We start from the raw sequence: 20,322 nt of genomic DNA, 5'->3' as shown, positions 1-20,322 counted from the left end.
AACAAATCAGTGGAATAGTTCAGCCTCCTTATTGTGCTGTAGAAATCAACTTATTCCACCAAAAAAAACAATAAAAGACAGACAGTTTTAACGCGCGTTCACGCTACCAGCTTCCTTAAAGCGAGCGTAGTGCTTCCAGCCTTTTAAACTGCGGAATGAGTCCACGCAGGACTACCAATTCCGTCTTACAGGCGAGTCCCTGACTTCCAGCCTTTTTAAACTGCGGAATGAGTCCACGCAGGACTACCAATTCCGTCTTACAGGCGAGTCTATTTTTACCCTTTCGGGGAGCTACCAATCATTCTTAGACGAGCTCAATATTTATTTTACTGCTTCCAACCCTCTGCGGGCGAGCTGACTACCAGTCCTCAGGACAAGCTTAATGCTTCCAGTCTGTCTTGGACGAGTCTGCTTCCAACCCTCTGCGGGCGAGCTGACTACCAGTCCTCAGGATGAGCTTAATGCTTCCAGTCTGTCTTGGACGAGTCTGCTTCCAACCCTCTGCGGGCGAGCTGACTACCAGTCCTCAGGACGAGCTTAATGCTTCCAGTCTGTCTTGGACGAGTCTTAAGTTTCGTTTTCGTTTTTGCGCAAACCTTTATTATCTCAAAGTGGTCTGTCCTACCTTGGCGCTGGTTTCTTCAGATGCACCTGATCAGCCCCCGACGGTGCGGACCGCTTGTAAAACGTTGCAACGTGGGCTTCTCGTACCGACGGGACCTGGTGAGGTGCTTTCTGTGAGAGCTGCTTTAAATAGGCTGTCTCATCCGGCTTCGAAGGACCAAGAAATGTCAGGGGAAAATTCCCAAATAGAAAGCTGCCAAAGTAAAACAGAGACACAGTGAGACAATATAAAAAATCATATGTACAATGGGTGAACTCTCGGGAGAGTCACACAGTACTCTTCTTTATTGCAGGTTATATAGGCATGTAGGTTACACAGCAGACGGAGGCAGTCTCCGCCTGTTCTCAGAATATAGATTGCTTAACTGACAAATGCATATCTTACTAAACATTCTGTCCGTACTATACTAAACGTCTGCTTAAGTGCCATTTTCCGTTGTTCTTTGCACAGGAACTTGTCTTCACAGGCATTTGATAAGCATAGGCAAGGTTTCATGTTTTATCAGGGTGAATCGTCATTCAGAGTTTACACAATCACAAGCAAAGCATATTTGAATAATAAACAAAATCTTTTCACATTTTGTCCAACAACTGTGATTTTACGTAACTGTATACCAAAGTGTGTAAACTTTTAAAAAAGTAGAAATGTCAAACTACAGCAAAATTCCTTAGATATTTGGAACTGTAGCAACATGGGGAAAAAGTCAGATGGAAAACTCAAAAGTTTATCTTGAATCAGCAGGGTTTCTTTTTTTGTTTTTTTACAGAGCCGTAAGTCTATTTTGTACCCTTGCAGCCCTCAGTCCTCCTCTGTCTTTAGCTCCAGTGAACCACTTGGACAGAGCCTCCTCTGCTTCTTGCAAGTTGACTTTTGATGTTAAATAATTCTTCTTCAGTGTCTCTGCAAATGAAGAAGAAAAATGGGCAAGCCAAAGTAAAGTTAATCTTAGCTTACTTCATTTGGTGATGATTTACAAAGAACAATGTTTATTTCACTTTATTGCCTCAAAAAATGTATACAAATTGCATGATAACCAATCTCAGTTACACTTTCACACACTTTATTAAAAAAGTTTAGTTTTCTAAAGTTCAAATGTCTCAAGTGAAACTAACTTACCATACACAACATTAAAAAGACGCAAATCTCTGAACTTTTTTTTCCCATGTCGGCCAAGCATGTTGTACTCCACAGCCAGCTCAGGTGATATGAGGAATTTCATCATCCTTCATGTGGCATCGTCTATACTTGTTCTCCCTGTATCTGCTACCATGGCAACCTGAGGGGAACATACAAAAAGGACAGATTAGATACTGGCCTCTGGTTAGGATGCCTCCCTGGTGAGGTGTTTTGGGCATGTCCCACCAGGAAGAGACCCAGAACACCCAGGACATGCTGGAGGGACTATGTTTTTCAGCTGGCCTGGGAATGCCTTGGGATTCCCCCGGAGGATGGACCAAGTGCCTGGAGAGAGCGAACTCTGGGCCTCTCTACTTAATCAGAATCAGAATCAGAATCAGAATACTTTATTTATCCCTGGGGGAAATTATTTTTTTATTACAGTGCTCCATAATAAACAGACATTAACAAGACAGACAATACACTAACTAAGAATAGTACAATATATACAGGCATATATATACATAAGTCGTTTATTAATAAATAGCTAAAAAAGAAAAAGAAAGAAAAAGAAACATGTGTGGGTTAAGTGGATGCGTTGTACAGTGAGATGGCCACAGGCAGGAATGATTTCCTGTGTCGTTCAGTGGTGCTTTTCGGTAATCTCAGTCTCTCACTGAACGCGCTCCTGTGACTGACCAGCATGTCATGGAGTGGGTGGGAGGTGTTATCCAACATTGTCTTTATCTTGGACAACATCCGCCTCTCCAACACCACCTTGAGGGAGTCCAGCTCCATCCCCACAACACTACTGGCCTTACGGATCAGTTTATCGAGTCTGTTGGCATCAGCGACCCTCAGCCTGCTCCCCCAGCATGCAACAGCATAGAGGATTGCACTGGCCACAACAGACTCATAGAAAATCCTCAGCATTTTCTGGCAGATGTTGAAGGACCTCAGTCGCCTCAAAAAATAGAGACGACTCTGGCCCTTTCTGTAAAGTGCTGTGGTGTTTTTGTCCAGTTCAGTTTATTGTCAATGTGTACTCCAAGGTATTTATAGTGCTCACAATGTCAACACTGACCCCTGGATTGAAACAGGGGTCAAGTGTTTCCTGGTCTTCCTGAAGTCCACTATTAATTCCTTGGTCTTTGCCACGTTGAGCTGCAGATGATTCTGCTCACACCACGTGACAAAGGAGTTGACCACAGCCCGGTACTCCGTCTCATCATCCCTGCTGATGCATCCAACCACTGCAGAGTCATCAGAAAACTTCTGAAGATGGCAGGTCTCTGTGCAGTGGCTGAAGTCTGTGGTGTAGAGGGTGAAGAGGAAGGGGGAGAGGACAGTCCCCTGTGGTGCCCCTGTGTTGCTGATCACCTTGTCAGACACACACTGTGGAAGACGTACATATTGTGGTCTTCCTGTCAGGTAATCAACAATCCAGGACACCAGTGAAGCATCCACCTGCATCGCTGTTAACTTATCACCCAGGAGGGTCGGCCTGATGGTATTGAAAGCACTGGAAAAGTCAAAAAACATGACCCTCACAGTGCTCGCTGGCTGGTCCAGATGGGTGTAGACACGGTTGAGCAGGTAGATGATGGCGTCCTCTGTTCCGAGACGAGGCTGATAGGCAAATTGCAGGGGATCCAGATGTGGTCTTACAATGGGTCGCAGCTGGTCCAGGATGAGCCTTTCCAAAGTCTTCATGATGTGGGAGGTCAGTGCCACGGGCCTGTAATCCTGGGGGCCACTGGGACGTGGCGTCTTTGGAATAGGGACGAGGCATGATGTTTTCCACATCACTGGGACCCTTTGCAGGCTCAAACTCAGCATAAACAGTTTGTGAAAGATTCCACACAACTGGGGGGCACAAGCCTTGAGGACGCGGGGACTCACTCCGTCTGGTCCAGCAGACTTGCCTGAGTGAAGTCTCCTCATTTGCCTCTCAACATGGTATTGAGTGAAGGTGATGGGTGGGGGAGGGGTGTCAGGAATCCCACAGGAGGCAACAGCGCTATGGGAAGAGAGAGGCTGGCACAGTGGTGTGGCTCTGGGTTCCAGGCTGACTACAGGTGAGGTTGAGGGGGTGTGAGCAGACACTGTGGTGTCGAATCTATTGAAAAACAGATTCAACTCATTAGCTCTATCCTCACCTCCCTCAGCTCCCCTGCTGTTGGTTGGCCTGAATCCAGTGATGGTCTTCATGCCCCTCCACACCTCTCTCATGCTGTTCTGCTGGAGTTTCCACTCCAGCTTCCTCCTGTAATTGTCCTTAGCCTCTCTGATCTTGTCCTTTAGTAACACCTGGACCCTTCTCACCTCCTCTTTATTGCCCCCTCTGAAAGCCCTCTTCTTGTCGTTGAGGAGGGCTTTGATGTCCTTAGTCACCCACGGCTTGTTATTTGGGTAACAATGAACAGTCTGAGTTGGAACAATGGAGTCGGTGCAGAAAGTTATGTAGTCTGTGATACACTCAGTAAGCCCATTGATGTCCTCAGCGTGAGGGTCACCTCGAAACAGTCCTGTAGCTCCGCTAAGGCCTCCTCTGACCACCTCCTAATGCTCCTCGTGGTCACAGGTTCCCTCCTCACAATTGGCACATAGCGTGGGGTGAGGTGAATCAGGTTGTGATCTGATCTACCAAGTGGGGGAGGAGGAGGAGCTGTATGCATCCTTTACATTAGCATACAGTAGGTCTAGAATTTTCTCCCTGGTGGGACAGTCCACATATTGTTTGAATGTTGGAAGTGTATTGTCCAGTGATACATGGTTGAAGTCACCCGAGACCACAATAAAGGCACTCGGGTGCTGAGTCTGTAACCGGGCTATGGCAGAGTGGATAGTGTCACATGCAGCTGTGGGGTTAGCAGAGGGAGGAACATAAACAGCCACCAAGATGACGTGAGAGAATTCCCTGGGTAAATAATACGGCCTGAGTCCTACAGCACACAGTTCAATGTCCGGGCAACAAATCCTTTTCTTGATTGTTATGTTGGCAGGGTTACACCACCGGTTGTTAACTAAAACAGCAAGCCCACCTCCTTTCCGCTTACCGCTAGCGATGCTGTCCCTGTCCGCCCGAACAGTGTGGAAGCCTTCCACGGAGGCATTCTCGTCGGGAATGTCCTGGTGCATCCATGATTCGGTGAAACACATCAGGCTACACTCTCGGTATTCCCTCTGACTCCGTACCAGTGCTGAGAGCTCGTCGATTTTATTCGCTAAGGACCTCACGTTTCCCATCACGATAGACGGCAGACACGGTTTATACCTCCTCCTCACTTCGAGCCTCCGCTGTCTCACCGTCTCCTTCTTTTTTTCTCTTCTGTCCTTGACCTCTGCATCCCCGATGTGTTTTTCTCCAAATTTCAGCTGGTACTTCCGCGGGTCTGGCCAGCGAGCCGGCCGGCATCAGGGCGATCAGCTGATCTCTGGAGTAAACAGTCCGTGAGTGTAGGAGATGTGCCGCGGTCCCGTTCCTTGATAAAAGTAATAGTTTCACGGCTACCAGAAGAAGAAAAACTCTCTCAATCCACATGATTGGGTGAAAGATAATAAACGGATGAAAATACAAGTCAGAAAAAAAAAGAATAGTAAGAAAACAAAGCTAAACTAAGAGAAAAAGCAGGAGCGACTGCAACAGGCTGCACGCTGGTTGGCGCATGCGCACTACTTAGTACCGGATTGGGTTGCGGGGGGCAGCAGCCTAAGCTTAAGATAATGGACCAGGCATGGAGGATAAATGGACACTTTACATATTACTTAATGTTTACTGTGTGGTGATAAAAAAAAATGGTAGTAAACACAAGCTAAACTAAAAAAATTAATTGCGGTTCCTTAACCCTTTATCCCCAATAATGTTACGCAGGATAACCGGAATTATATATTGTTTTAGCTGTAAAAGTGTCATAAAATCAGCTGTGAGCGTGTGTGCTTTTGTCCCTTTTTTTCAGTATTACTACTACTTTACACATCTGGTAGGTTTTTTCCTCTACTGTATACTATATGAGTGTAATCAAGGATTAATGACAGAAAAAAAAGAAATTGAAATTTTGCTGTTTTTACTGAAAAGGCAATCAAAATGTACATGAATAAAATATTTAAATTAGTCAATTCGAAAACACTGAACAAAATCAAGTATTTGACCATGTGGTTTATTTTCGGACATCTCTTTTCTTCTAAAAGTCCAGGCGTGTTGGGCCCCTGGTAGAGCTCAGGTTTGACAAGACAGGTCTGGAAAAACCTGTCGCTGGCGACTTTTTGGGGGCTAAAGCCTATTAAAATAAATAGGAATTGGCCAAAATTTGTATAAACTATCATAGCGGAACAAAAGTAAAAAAAAAATCTTTATCTGTTATCAGAATCAAATATTTGATTAGAATAAAACATTTTACTTTCAGGAAGATTTCTCGTTACATCTGTCATAAAAGTAACAACATCTCAGAAAAGAAACATGATAGTAACAGAAAAATATGATAGCAGTGTGATGTGATGGTCCCTGGCCAGATTTTTACACATATTATAAGCCCTGTGACACAAAAACCACTGAACTCGGACACACACAGACTGTTTTCCTTCATGGTAATGAAGAAAAATGCTGGTCTGGTATGTAAAAGGGAATTTATTCTTCCAGGACCTGAAGCTCCGTGAAGCAGCCCTCCAACAGCCAAACCTATCTGTTGTCTGATTGTCTTGATGCATGCTCAATCATCCAGGTAAGTAAATCTGCAAAAGTTGATTCTGTTCATCTGGACGTAGCTTTTTAGCATTTTCTCCCACTGAAAACGCTTCGTCCAGATGAACAGAATCAACTTTTGGAGATGTTCTCTGATTGCATTGTTTAATTGGTGATTGACATGAAATTGACCAATCAGCTGAAAGGAAGAAAAATAGGGTCAAAATTTGTAAGTATAAATCCACACACAGCCAGGAAAGCCGAGCGCAGAGTTGTTTGTAGCACCAATTCAGCAAGAGTGGAGCCAGATGGATTTTCCATCCATCCACACTGTAAAGTCTATAGACCAGCAAGTGATAAATTAACAGTGTTGTTGGTATTTTCTAAAACAGTTGTATGCAATAGGAATTGCTGTTTATAGTCCTCCTGTATATCTGCATGTTGCCTCCCAATTAAAACCTGTGATAATGGAGATTTTGTTGTTCCTAGACTATTTAAAAGTAGAATGGGAGGGAGAGCCTTCAGTTTTCAGGCCCCTCTTCTGTGGAACCAGCTTCCAGTTTGGATTCGGGAGACAGACACTATCTCTACTTTCAAGATTAGGCTTAAAACTTTCCTTTTTGGTAAAGCATATAGTTAGGGCTGGACCAGGTGACCCTGAATCCTCCCTTAGTTATGCTGCAATAGACGTAGGCTTGCCGGGGATTCCCATGATGCTTTGAGTTTTCCCTTCCAGTCACCTTTCTCACTCACTATGTGTTAATAGACCTCTCTGCATCGAATCATATCTGTTATTAATCTCTGTCTCTCTTCCACAGCATGTCTTTCATCCTGTTTTCCTTCTTTCACCCCAACCGGTCGCAGCAGATGGCTGCCCCTCCCTGAGCCTGGTTCTGCTGGAGGTTTCTTCCTGTTAAAAGGGAGTTTTTCCTTCCCACTGTCGCCAAAGTGCTTGCTCATAGGGGGTCATATGATTGTTGGGTTTTTCTCTGTATTTATTATTGTGCTACCTACTGTACAATATAAAGCGCCTTGAGGCGACTTTTGTTGTGATTTGGCGCTATATAAATAAAATTGAATTGAATTGAATTGAATTGAGATTCAAATTCATGTCATACCTATACCAACAGTTATCAAGTATCCGGATCGACCTTTACTGATGTGCTTAAAGGAAAATTGTTATTTCCATGTATTTTCCTGTTCTGCCTTCAATTTTGAGGAGTTCCCCCCACATTTCTAGTTGTGACTGTGCACCTACAACAACAAAAATCTGCTGTGATTTACATTTGTTGAATGAGCAATTTTGTAAAATAGTCTATTTTTGTATGCACAGTTTACAAATCTGTCCTGTACAGCATGGACTGATTGCATGCTAAAAAGTTGTTGCTTAAAAATAAAACAATACATTTTTAATTAGTAACATCAGCAGAAAGCCTTGTTATTAATTAGATGTACAATTTCTATAGAATAGGAAACAACTCAGTTCATTTTTGATCATATCAATACCAGCATATTACACAACTAGTGATGGGACTTCCGGCTCTTTTTAGAGAACTGGCTCTTTCGGCTTGGCTCACTAAAAAGAGCAGGCTCTTTCGGAGAAACTCCAAAGCATGTTAAAACACCAAAAACCCATTTCTAGCATGAACTGAACTTCCAAAACAGAGCTACCTAGATCACTTAAATTACACAATTGAAAGCATATGTGTATTTTTTGTATATTTATACACAAGCACTCATATATATTCAAATAATAAAAAAAAATGTTCATTTACCTGTTACTACCACACACCAAATCCGGTCGTTGGTACTTGCTGGCTGTGTAGGCTCTAGGTAACAAAAGCTCAACACTGCGCCGAGCATCCTGGAGCACTTCTGTTGTGTTTTGTACGTGTTTTGGAGTTTTTACGTGCTTTTTCTCTAGGAGCCACCGTAAATATACTTTTATTTATTCCACAGATATAAAATGTAATAAATAAATCATATAATACAAAAACCAACTAGTCACAGTTCAACTTTTAACTATTTATAATTTCAGCTTTTTCCTTTTAAACAAATTTAAAGTGAAACAACACAAAACACTGCAAACCACAACACAATTAAATATAAATTAAAATATGAAAACAAAAAGAAGATGCATATTCTCTGTCATATGGGCCTGCATGAATAAACTTTCTGAATCCTTTATCATCTGCAACTGAAAATAGTTGTGGATGATTACTATACCTTTCTATCGTGACGTTGTTGTCCCTGGCTCTCTTTCTCTCTCTCTCTCCCTCCTGCTCTGTTCCTGTGCTGCTGAGTGTAACTACCGCCCCTCCCCCCTCTGCCCAGCGCAAAGCACAAGGCTCGAGTGCGGAGTGAAGCGGGAAAAAAGTGAGAGAGAGAGGGTGAGAGAAAGAAAAAAACCCCACGGCTTGCGTCGTTCACGTCAAAGATTCGGCTCTAAGAGCCATTTCGTTGATCTTTTTGGCACACGCACCGGAGCATCAGCTTCAAGCGGACCATCACTACCTCTCACGTCTAAAGGTAAGTGTCAAGGTAACTTTGAACTGAGTTCAGTCAATCTTGAGTTTTTCGAAGTTTTCTGAGTGAGGTTTTCTGTTGCTCTCTGTGAGAGAAGACCGTTAAAGGCGAGGCTCTCCAGAGTGTAGCAAAACAGGAAACCACAGCCGAGTGTGTGTAAGTGTGCAAACGAATAGATTAGAAGTGCAAGTGAGCCACGAGGTCAAGTTTCGTGAGTTTTTCCACTGATCACGCGCTCAACACTCTACACACTCAAGCATCAGTATTGTACAATTCTGGGCGTCACGTGAGGTGCAGGTGTTACCATATAACGGGAATCTCCATTGTTCTGTAGCAGTGGTTCTCAAACGTTTCACAATGAGTTTCACCCTTACAAGCGACATCAAAGCACAGTAGTAAAGGCAGAAGCGGTTTTTGATACCGGAGACACGGGCGGTTGCCCGGAGCGGCATCGTGGTGGGGGGCGGCGAAAAAAATAAAATAAAAAAAAAATTGCTCGTATTCATGCTGCCCCGATATCATGCCAGCGCATATTGGGAATGTTGTACACTGTAAAAAGAAAATAGGTGAACCAACTTAAGTGAATTATTTCAATTGGTAACACCTAATTTAATTAAGTTCTTTGAAATGAAGTTAATACATTAGATAAATCAGTTGTGCACTCTAATGTATTCACTTCATTTCAAAGAACTTAATTAAATTAGGTGTTACCAATTGAAATAATTCACTTAAGTTGGTTCTTTTTTCAGTGTAGGCACCGATCGGTTTTCTATCGTCCATTTGCTGGGAGTAAGGGCGCCCTCCGTTTGCGAGGTGCGCCTGCTCGCTGCTGAAGTCAAAGTAAACTTTATTGTCATCTCCGCTACATACAGTCCAGTATATAGAGACGAGACGACGAGGCTCCAGTTACAGCAGTGCAAGTAAACAAACAATAAATATAAGAAGAGTGAGAAAATAAATATTCATTTTAGGACCAGGGGTAAAGGGATCAATTTACAACTTGTAATTTACAGTTTGATGATTTAAAGTCTCACACACAACCCCTGGAAAGGAGAGGGGGGCATGCTGCTTCCAAATAGAGCACATTTCATTCATAATGTTGTAAATCCAAACCCATTATGTATTCATGATCTGAATACTGGGTTGTGTGAAATCCCAGAAATAAACCTTAGACAAAGTGAATCTGTGAACCAAGGTGTAGGTCTGTTAGGTTAATTGTGGTAATCCTTTGAGTAGAGTCTGAGTGGCTGCTGTCATGTAATTAATATCCTTAGTATCCTTATTTTCTTATTATATTGTTTTATGAACTTTAATAATGAAGGTTTGTAAAGCAAGGCCACTTTTGACTCACAAACTAAGTGCTCACCCAGACTGAAAACAGGAAGTGTAGAGCTGTACAGCATATTAATAGATACAGGAAGCCAGACAGAAAAGAGGAACTTTGCCATATAAGCAATGTTTGTGTCAAAACTGTGACGTGTAAAGTACCAAAATAATAATTATATGAGACACAGTTTATGATTCTAATGTTAGAGATCCTGCAACCGGCGTTTGGGCTGTGCAGGGTCTCTCTCTTCGGAAGATGATTGAATAAAAAGAAATATAAATGTTTTAACACACTATGAGTCGGTTTTCTCTGTTCTATCATGGGGACAAAAGAATCGGGGTTAATACTGCACTTACACTGGTGCATTCAAATCCACCCACAAACACATTGAAAGATGCAATGCCAGCAATGTGGATGGTCAAGACTCAAACCAATCATTAAGCAAAGACAGCAGGGTTTTAGTCTTGACCATCCACATTGCTGCCATTGCATCTTTCAATGCCAGCAATGCCAGGTATCAGTGCTCAAACCTTTTGTGTTTGTTTCCAATAAGTTGCCCACCTCGGGAAACAAAAATGTGTTCCTTGTCTTGTCAGATGAACATATGAGACACTTTGACTCTTCAGTGCAGTGTGGAGCCTAACAAAGATCTGTTTTGTGTCCCAGCTGATCAGCAGGAGGAGAAGAGTCTGACGGAGCAGCAGAGGAACATCTTCAGCTACTTGGACTCAGCTCAGCCACTACAGAGAAAACAATGAGCTCAACACAGAAGGTGACAGAGCAGGGCGATATAAATATTTATCACGATATACATTTGAAATTTGTGTTAACGATGTAGCTGACGATATAATTGACACTAGACAAAATACTTTACAACTCCACAAAAAACACAGTAATAACGACGGCCTGCTAGCATGCTCTACCACAAATAGTGCTTTGTTGTGTATCTGACGGACGAAAGCTAAACCAGTTCCACACCAGTGAAGTTGCTGGATTTTTACAAACCAATTCTGGTTCATCTGTTTCATTCAACGATCCGCTTTCACCCTTCTCATTCTCCGTCGCCGCCATGTTTTTTCCTCCATGTGATTGTATTTGACAGAAGACGAGCAACATCTGTTGTGGAAGCTAATGGGGTTCCTTATGAATAAACAAATACACAAACATAGGATTTATTATCACTGAATAGTTATGTATAAATCTATACAAATTATAGAAATATGTAATAGGAAACAACAATATAATATAAATTATAAAATAATATAAAAGTGTGTGTGTGTGTGTGTGTGTACATCAGTGTTGGGACTAACGCGTTATTAAGTAACGCGTTACTGTAACGCGTTATTAAGTAACGCGTTACAGTAACGCGTTACACGTTATTATTGTGGTAACGAGCACGGTAACTAGGTATTATGCCAAAACCAGGAACGTGTTACTCGTTACTGGGATTTAGATAGGCTCGTTATGCGTTACTTCGTGTGGTGGCATCGCGGAGCATTAGCAAGTGGTGCAGGCCAGCAGGTGGATGAGGGAAAGGGGAGGCAAGAGGAGAGACCCTAAGTGGCCCCCGGTCCGAGTGTCAGGTGAACTGAATTTCAGGTAAGAAGTTATGACCTGCAGTCTATCTGGGTCAGATATAAACCAAGTTTAGTTGGAGTTTATTTTCGTTATGCTGACTTTTTCGTACTACGTGCTAGCTAGCATGACGGGGTTTCTATACAGCTGGGTGGGTGCTATGTTACTGATGTTGAACTTTATTTTGTTCATAAGGTTAATTATTAGAGTTGCCAACCGGCCCCTAAAAAACGGAATCGTCTCATATTCAGAGGAAATATTACGTGTTTCGTATTGAGGTGAAAAGGAACAGTTTGTCTCGGACTTCAGCTACAATGAAAAAGACACAAAGCTAAAGTTATTCTGTGTCTTTGCTGTCAGCTGCCTCTTCTTCTCTCATTCTCTCCCCCTCCCTCTCCCATTTCTACTTCAATCATGAAACTGATCAATGATCAGCTGATCGGCTATTCTCTCTTTGTTTATCGCCCACTTTGCGCCAGAAAGAAGAAACCAGTGGATGTTGCGTTAAACAACAGCACCGCGTTTGATCAGCTGTTGTTAGAATTTATTTAATATTAATTTCTAGTATCAGCTGATGTTTGCTGGAGCCACAGCTGTAAAAGCTGCTGGTCATGATGTCGGTTTGGATATGTGGTGAGAGGGAAACATGAAGATGAAACCAGGAGATGTCCTTACTGAATCATCAGAGCTGAACAGGTGATGGAGAAACAGGTTTACCTTTTAGGTGACATGAATGAGTTGAAGGGAATTTATGAACTGTTTCTGAGAGACAAATAACACCAGGATCCTTTTTTTTTTAGAAACATTAACATAGGACATAGACTGTGAAAGTAAAACAGGAAACACACAGACTGACTCAAGACATGTAAACTTAACAGACTGGGGAGACAGAACATAGGGACCTGAAACATGGGACAGAAAGTCACAGTAGACACAACATGAACATAACAACGTCACAGGGGAAGAGTAAAACAAAATGCAGGAACACAGGACCTCTTTCAAAATAAAATGGGAAGTATAATGAAACGCAAACATGACAACATAAGAAACACAGACATGAAACACATGAAGGACAAGGGAGACTTAACAGGGGTTGGATACACAAGGGGAATCTAATAAACAAATGAACTTAGATAACCTAATGAACAAAATAAACTCAGACTTACAACACTGGGTCAAAAGACCCAGGATCATGACAGCCGGTCTCTAGTCAAAATGCCCGGGCCGATTTTTTGTCCCAGTCCAGCTCTGTATGCAGCTCATCTGCAGTCTGGTGTTACCTACATCTTCCTATTCAGAAGGCAGAATTTCCGAGTTCTGAGTACAATCAAAGCACCACGACTGCAGTTTTTGTGTTGGATGTAAAAAGCGCACATGACGCTGTGACGTAGGCTAGAATCATGGCCGCGGTCAACGACGGTCCAGGCGTGGGATTTCTCTCGTGGAAATATGCACATTATCTTTTCCTTTCTATTGGTAGGTGGCACAGTGCACTTGTGGCAAGTAAGCAAGCTAGAAGACTGGAACTCTCGCTGGGTATCCAGTTACGGAATCAACACATTAACAAGAGAAGTCTGAGTAAAACCAAAGTTACTTTCCTTAGTAACTAGTTACTTTGAAAGTAACGAGTAACTTGAACTGAGTTACTTTTGATAGAAGTAACTAGTAATGTAACTAAGTTATTAATTTATTGTAACTTACCCAACACTGGTGTACATACAATCAGGAGGGATGGGCATGATTTTAGTGTTTGAACAGTCATGAATTATTTTTAGCACCAGGTTGGATGTAATGTGTTACTATTACCAGCAGGTGGGGATAAGAGACCTTTAAGGTGTTTGGTGCCACACTCCACCTTCAGGTTTAAAACTAGTGTTAATGGAGGGAGTTTGAAGGTTGAGGTTGTTCCACGACTGCATTTCACTCACTGCCTCTGTTTGTATCTCTGTCACTGCAGGACCAACATGGACCAAGAAGTCAGCGCTCTCAGGAGGCCGACAAACCTCACAGAAGAAAGAGAGAAAAACATACAGCTGTGACGAGTGTGGGAAGGATTTTGCTGTGAAGGCTAAACTAAAACAACACGAACTCATCCACAGTGGAGTTAAAGCGTACAGCTGTGATCAGTGTGGCAGAGCTTTTACTCACAGTAGCAGCTTACAGAGTCATCTAGTTACCCACTCTGGAATTAAGGCATACAGCTGTGATCAGTGTGGAAAGTCTTTTTCCAGGAAGGGTCACCTAAAACTACACCAGCTCATCCACAGTGGAGTTAAAGCATACAGCTGTGACGAGTGTGGCAGAGCTTTTACTCGCAGCAGTAGCAGCTTACAGAGTCATCTAGTTACCCACTCTGGAATTAAGGCATACAGCTGTGACGAGTGTGGGAAGTCTTTTTCCAGGAAGTCTCACCTAAAACTACACCAACTCATCCACAGTGGAGTTAAAGCGTACAGCTGTGATCAGTGTGGCAGAGCTTTTACTCACAGTGGCAGCTTACAGAGGCATCTAGTTACCCACTCTGGAATTAAGGCATACAGCTGTGACGAGTGTGGGAAGGAGTTTACTATGAAGGCTAACCTAAAACTTCATCAGGTCATCCACACTGGAGAGAGACCGTTCAGCTGTGACTTGTGTGGAAAGTCTTTTTCCAGGAAGAGTTCCCTAAAAAAACACCAACTCATCCACAGTGGAGTTAAAGCGTACAGCTGTGGTCAGTGTGGCAGAGCTTTTACTCGCAGTAGCAGCTTAAAGAATCATTTACTTACCCACTCTGAAATTAAGGCATACAGCTGTGACAAGTGTGGGAAGGAGTTTACTGAGAAGGCTAAACTAAAACAGCATCAGGTCATCCACACTGGAGAGAGACCGTTCAGCTGTGACTTGTGTGGAAAGTCTTTTTCCAGGAAGAGTTCCCTAAAACAACACCAACTCATCCACAGTGGAGTTAAAGCGTACAGCTGTGATCAGTGTGGCAGAGCTTTTACTCACAGTGGCAGCTTACAGAGTCATCTAGTTACCCACTCTGGAATTAAGGCATACAGCTGTGACGAGTGTGGGAAGGATTTTGCTATGAAGGCTAAACTAAAACTTCATCAGGTCATCCACACTGGAGAGAGACCGTTCAGCTGTGACTTGTGTGGAAAGTCTTTTTCCAGGAAGTCTCACCTAAAACAACACCAACTCATCCACAGTGGAGTTAAAGCGTACAGCTGTGATCAGTGTGGCAGAGCTTTTACTCACAGTAGCAGCTTAAAGAATCATTTACTTACCCACTCTGGAATTAAGACATACAGCTGTGACGAGTGTGGGAAGGAGTTTACTGAGAAGGCTAAACTAAAACAGCATCAGGTCATCCACACTGGAGAGAGACCGTTCAGCTGTGACTTGTGTGGAAAGTCTTTTTCCTTGAAGATTTCTCTAAAACGACACCAACTCATCCACAGTGGAGTTAAAGCGTACAGCTGTGATCAGTGTGGCAGAGCTTTTACTCAAAGGGGTCACTTACAGAGTCATCTAGTTACCCACTCTGGAATTAAGGCATACAGCTGTGACATCTGTGGAAAAACTTTCAGCCAGAGAGGGCACCGAAATACACACCTACGCATTCACACCAGACATGATGTGCACTGCTGTGAACAATGTAGCAATGAGTTTACAACAGACGAAAAGTTACAACGACACGTTTACCCACACTGAGGGACGACCTTATAAATGTGACCTGTGTGAGAAGACTTTTAAATCTCCACATTACCTGAGACGACACCAACAGATCCACACCAGAAAGAGACTCTACAAGTGCAGTTACTGTGAGGTATGTATTTATATTGTTATCTTGTCATTTTAGCCTGACTGTTTGGAACAACTCTGCTCATTAAACTGTGTTAGCATGTTAGCAATTCTACTGCATGGAAAAGCAGCTCTGAGTGATAATTCAGATTTTCATTTCAGTTATAATTTTATTATTACTGTAGTGTTATGGTGGTAGTATTGTAGTTATTGCAGCCCAGTAAACTGAGTGTGTTAACTGAAACAGTAAAATGTAATTGGACGTCTGCAGAGATGCTCTTTATTTCAGGCGACGTTCAGGATAAAAGTGTTGAAGGACTGACTTACACTGTCTTTGTGTCTTTGTTTAGAAGCAGAGCGACACAGAAGGATCCAGTTCTCAACCCTGTCATCACTGTGGTGGTGGGAAAGAGTTTCGTTGTGACCTCTGTGGAAAAACTTTCAGTTGCCAAGCTGACCTAAAACACATCAACATAGACACACTGGAGACAAACTGAAATACTGCAAAGAATGTGGGAGAAGCTTCACCACATCACGTGACTTAAAACGACATGAACTGATTCACAGTGGGGTTAAAAAGCACCTCTGTGATCAGTGTGGGTCATCCTTCACCACTGCAGGTGACCTTAAAACACACAAACGAGTCCACACAGGAGAGAAACCACACAAGCACACACAAGCACACAAACATCAGCGTGATCACTCAGGGCTGAAATCACTCCCATCACTGGATCACAGTGAATCTGAAGAGACAGAAAGATCCTCTGGTTTCAGAGTCAGACTCAAAAAGCTTGAGATCAGGCTCCACAGAGTTCAGATAGAATCATTTAAACTTGTGTTGAACTGAACTGGTTGCTGGGCTGAACTTCTACATAATACAGATGCACATGGGATCTTATTTTCTGTCGTTTTACTGAGTCAGTTTTGTCCTTTTTTCTCTCTCCTGGTTTTGCTCGTCTGTAAATAATTGAAACTCAGTCAAATAGTTCATTGTTCGCCAGCAAAACGTTTTGGAAACTCATGTTTAACCTTTAAAACTCTGACATGTTTTAGCACACAAGGCTTCATCGGGGAGTTCACTCATGATTGGACCATGAGAATAAAGGTTTTAGTTCTTTCAAAGAGAGTCTTGGAGGTGTTTGATGTTTTGTTTTCTGAAACCACCTGAAAGAAAAACTATTTTTCTTGCTTTATGTAGTGTGGAAGTTGTTAATGTTTCTTTCATCTGTGATGTTCTTGAATGTATTCACATGAAGCTGGAACAAATAAACTGTCATTTTAGCTTTAGCTCCTAATTTATTCATTATTTATGGATGTAGCACAGCAGCAGTTTCTTGATTAACACATGGAGGGCTCGGGATCTGATGGTAAATAATGTTTTGTGTCCTTGTACACATCATACAGCTCAGCTCTTCCACAGATGTCAGGTTTACACAGTGGGATGGTTTGTAAGAACGCAGCTCTCCTGTGGATAAATCCTTACTCTTAGCCTCAGGACCTCACACAGTCCCAGCAGGTTCGGTCAGAAGATTTATCCCTTATACCAAAACGTCACAGAGTCTCCTTTGCTGTGCTGTTTTCACAAAGAAACATAAACTGAAGACCTGCACTTACAATGTTTTAATTAGTTTAGCAGATTCAGTGTCTCCATGATCGAATCTGCTGTTTTTGTCCTGCTGTTGGTAGAAAGCTGGTTAATGCTGAAATGAACTGGCTGCATGCATCTCTGAATGTAAATGGGTGCACTACAGACTTGGATGCAAAAAAATATCTGATTGGCTGTTTTGGTCTCCAATCAGCTCAAAATGACGAAATGCAATATCCCAGAATCCATTTCGTCCAAAACTCAAACGGGCAGTGGCGGAGGAACACAGAGTGGTGGAGTTTGAAATATTACTCTTTCTGGGTCACAAAGTAAACTTTTAAGATATTTTGTATGAATGTAGCTGTGTAAACTTCAAATATCTGCTCGATTTATCAAGACATCACATATTTCCATAAGTGCTCTAACGTTTTCGGAGAGGCCTGTTACCCACCAGCTGAGCGGGTGGGAACTCGGGTTAAACATAATATATAAGGCTGAACTGACAAAAAATCACTGACTACACCACCAGGTATTATAGGAAAAACCATAAAGCCTTTGAACTAAAACAAACGCTGTTGTGACAGTGATGTACACTGTCATAATAACCCCAGCTTTGTGTCTTTTTTTCATTCTAGCTGAAGTTCGGGACGAATCACGTTCCTTTTCCCCTCAATACGGATGTATTGTAATTGGTCCAGCCCAGAGTTGATCATGACCAATTGGCTAATCCACCACCTTTCATTGTTTATACCGTTACAAAAACAAACAAACATAAAAATGAAAAATCATCATCGGACCGGGCAAATGCCTGGTATGCCCAATGGCCAGTCCAGCTATGCGGTGGGTAACAGGCATGTTTATTTAAATACTGTCTTGAAAAAGCGAGCAAATGTAGGTCAGCTGCTCTTTGTAACTTCCAGATAACCTGTTAATGTCAGCTACTACTGCAGTCATCCTGTTGCTTCTACTCAGACTGTGTTATCTTGTAATATTGTATATACGTCAAAGGTTAAACTGGCTTTAGGGACTGACTTGTTTTTAGAACCGGCCTTAAGTGGCCTTTAGAGGCATTACAGTTTTTTTGACACTTGGTTGTTGGTTTAATTTTTTCCAATTCTTAATTTTCAATCAAATTTGAAACACAATACAAAAAATAAACACAATACTGTTTAGTTGTGGTGAACAGTAACCACTTACCTCAACTTTGATGGTTTTTTTCTCTCAGCTATTTATTCTTAAAAGAAATAATAATTTTACAAGGACAGATGTGGACAGTTTCAACACGATGCACAATGCAGAGTACATGAATGAGAAGTAGGAATTTCTCCTCTCTATACTTATACTCAATGAGCTCATCACAAACGAATGTCAAGTTATCATCTCCATACTGTTTGTATGTGTGTGTGTGTGGATTTATCCAACTTTCCAAGTTTGTAATTTCATTCGCTAAAGAACTCAGGTGTACAAGATGGAAAACAAATTTATTCTGACAAAATCCAGACCAAGAGTTGACCAACTTCGGAATCAGATCCAGGATCACAAAAAAACAGTAACACTTGGCTCCAAACAGATACTGTCAGCAGAGAAGAAAACTGTTCACAGCCTTTAAAACAAACAGTACTAGAATCCACCTGCTGGAGGCGCTGTGAGCTCACTGGACCAAATCAAACTGAACGCACAGATTAAAATACTCCTTTACTTACCATGTACTTTCCTCTTTCTTCAATCCTCGGCATATCAGATTATTATTTTCATCCTATTCTTATTTTCAAACATGCATTTTTCATTTATTTACTGATTTTTAATTATTTAGGTTAAATGAATCCAAACAGTCACTTTTAAATATTCGTCACCACTTTCAGTGCAGTGTGCTGGTTCAGTCAGTATCTCTGCACTTTCAGTGATTTATAACATTTTCACTTCAAAGCTGTGTTTTAAATAAATTGGTTTGTATCGTCCAGTTAATCATTTCACTGTTTTTGAACATGTCTGATCATTTGCTCGAGTCTGTTGAACAGGTGCTTTTGCAAAGCAGCTTTTTCAGTGGATGAAGACAGTGTGTTCATGTTTAGCCTCCATCACCAGCTTACTCCAACGAGCTCTGGCGAATGCAGCGGCTGCAAAGTAACCACACATGGGCCTATAGTAGCTGTTAATCCATTTCTCCCTCGTCCACCAGCAGCAGCTGCCACAGCCAAGTGCCTTTAAACATACTTTTTAACTCTAGTAAATGTCTACAGGACGCCATTATTAACTTTAACCTTCTTCTGACAGTGGAAGCTTCCAGTGTGGCCTTAAATCTGCATCATCAAAGTACACAGCAAACATGGCTGAAATATTCTCTGGAATGCTGTAAGTCAGGACTTCTGTCCTCAGGTGTGTGAGGAGTTATCTCAGATCAAGGAGTGCCCTGATGTCACTAACCTGAGGAAATCCCGGGTATTCCCCAGGAACCTCTGTCAGGTATGCAGAGTATCTGCCAGCAGCAGTCAGGGCTTGTTTGCAAACTGAGTCTATTTGAGTTTTGTGGAGGTGGAAAGATTTACTTGTTCAGCTCTTCGCTGAACAATGAAAGCAGTCAAACAAGTAAAGACACAGTATGAGTTTACATATTCAAAATCATTCTTTCTTGGGTTTAAATCTTTATAATCCTTCAAAAGTCAGCCTCCCATTATTAATATTTATACTAAAAATATATCCTGCATCATAGTACATGTTCAGGTACAAGGAGAGTGGCAGAAATGACGGTTTGCTAAAAGTGTTCACATCAAGTTAATGTCCTCAAATGTGTCTCTAACAGTGATGGGAATAACGGTGTTACAAGTAACGGCGTTACTAACGCCCCTTGAAAAAGGGGTAAAAGGTTAATGGCTGCAAATAACTTTGTGGTTTGTAAACTTGTGCATATGATTTTAAAATTGACAATTTATATTTGGATTTAAAGTTATGAAATATGATTCATTAAACGTGTTTGTGGTTGTTACAGTAAAAATATAACTTTCTCTACTCTGATTTTATCATTTTTGTCTGATTTTAGATCAATACAGTTTGTCAAAATGAAAACATAACTGTACATAACATAACTGGACCCCAGAGGG

General features: G+C 41.9%; 1 protein-coding gene and 1 long non-coding RNA gene across 2 annotated transcripts; one reads left to right on the top strand and one right to left on the bottom strand.

Moving 5' to 3' along the window:
- Positions 1-852: 852 nt before the first annotated feature.
- LOC120438205 lies at positions 853-2,471 on the bottom strand. The gene is made up of 2 exons (XR_005611715.1): positions 1,742-2,471; positions 853-1,525 (listed from the first exon to the last, which is right to left on the bottom strand). It is a non-coding gene; the product is annotated as an uncharacterized LOC120438205 (long non-coding RNA).
- A 9,268-nt stretch (positions 2,472-11,739) lies between these two features.
- Positions 11,740-15,658, top strand: LOC120433758 (zinc finger protein 347-like). The gene is made up of 2 exons (XM_039600612.1): positions 11,740-11,816; positions 13,956-15,658. The coding sequence occupies exons 1-2, from the start codon at positions 11,740-11,742 to the stop codon at positions 15,547-15,549; spliced, it is 1,671 nt and encodes a 556-aa protein (XP_039456546.1). The 3' UTR covers positions 15,550-15,658.
- Positions 15,659-20,322: the final 4,664 nt, after the last annotated feature.

The sequence above is a fragment of the Oreochromis aureus genome, linkage group 3 (assembly GCF_013358895.1).
Source record: "Oreochromis aureus strain Israel breed Guangdong linkage group 3, ZZ_aureus, whole genome shotgun sequence".
In the NCBI taxonomy this organism is placed as follows: domain Eukaryota; kingdom Metazoa; phylum Chordata; class Actinopteri; order Cichliformes; family Cichlidae; genus Oreochromis; species Oreochromis aureus.
Note: the sequence above shows the minus strand (reverse complement) of the source record. Positions and strands in the feature narration are given on the sequence as shown.

Excerpts from the sequence above, each read along its gene's own strand:
- LOC120433758 (XM_039600612.1), top strand. The coding sequence starts at position 11,740 with ATGCGTTACTTCGTGTGGTGGCATCGCGGAGCATTAGCAAGTGGTGCA. Across the intron at positions 11,817-13,955 it reads GTGGATGAGGGAAAGGGGAG|TAAAGCGTACAGCTGTGATC; the intron begins GCAAGAGGAGAG and ends CCACAGTGGAGT.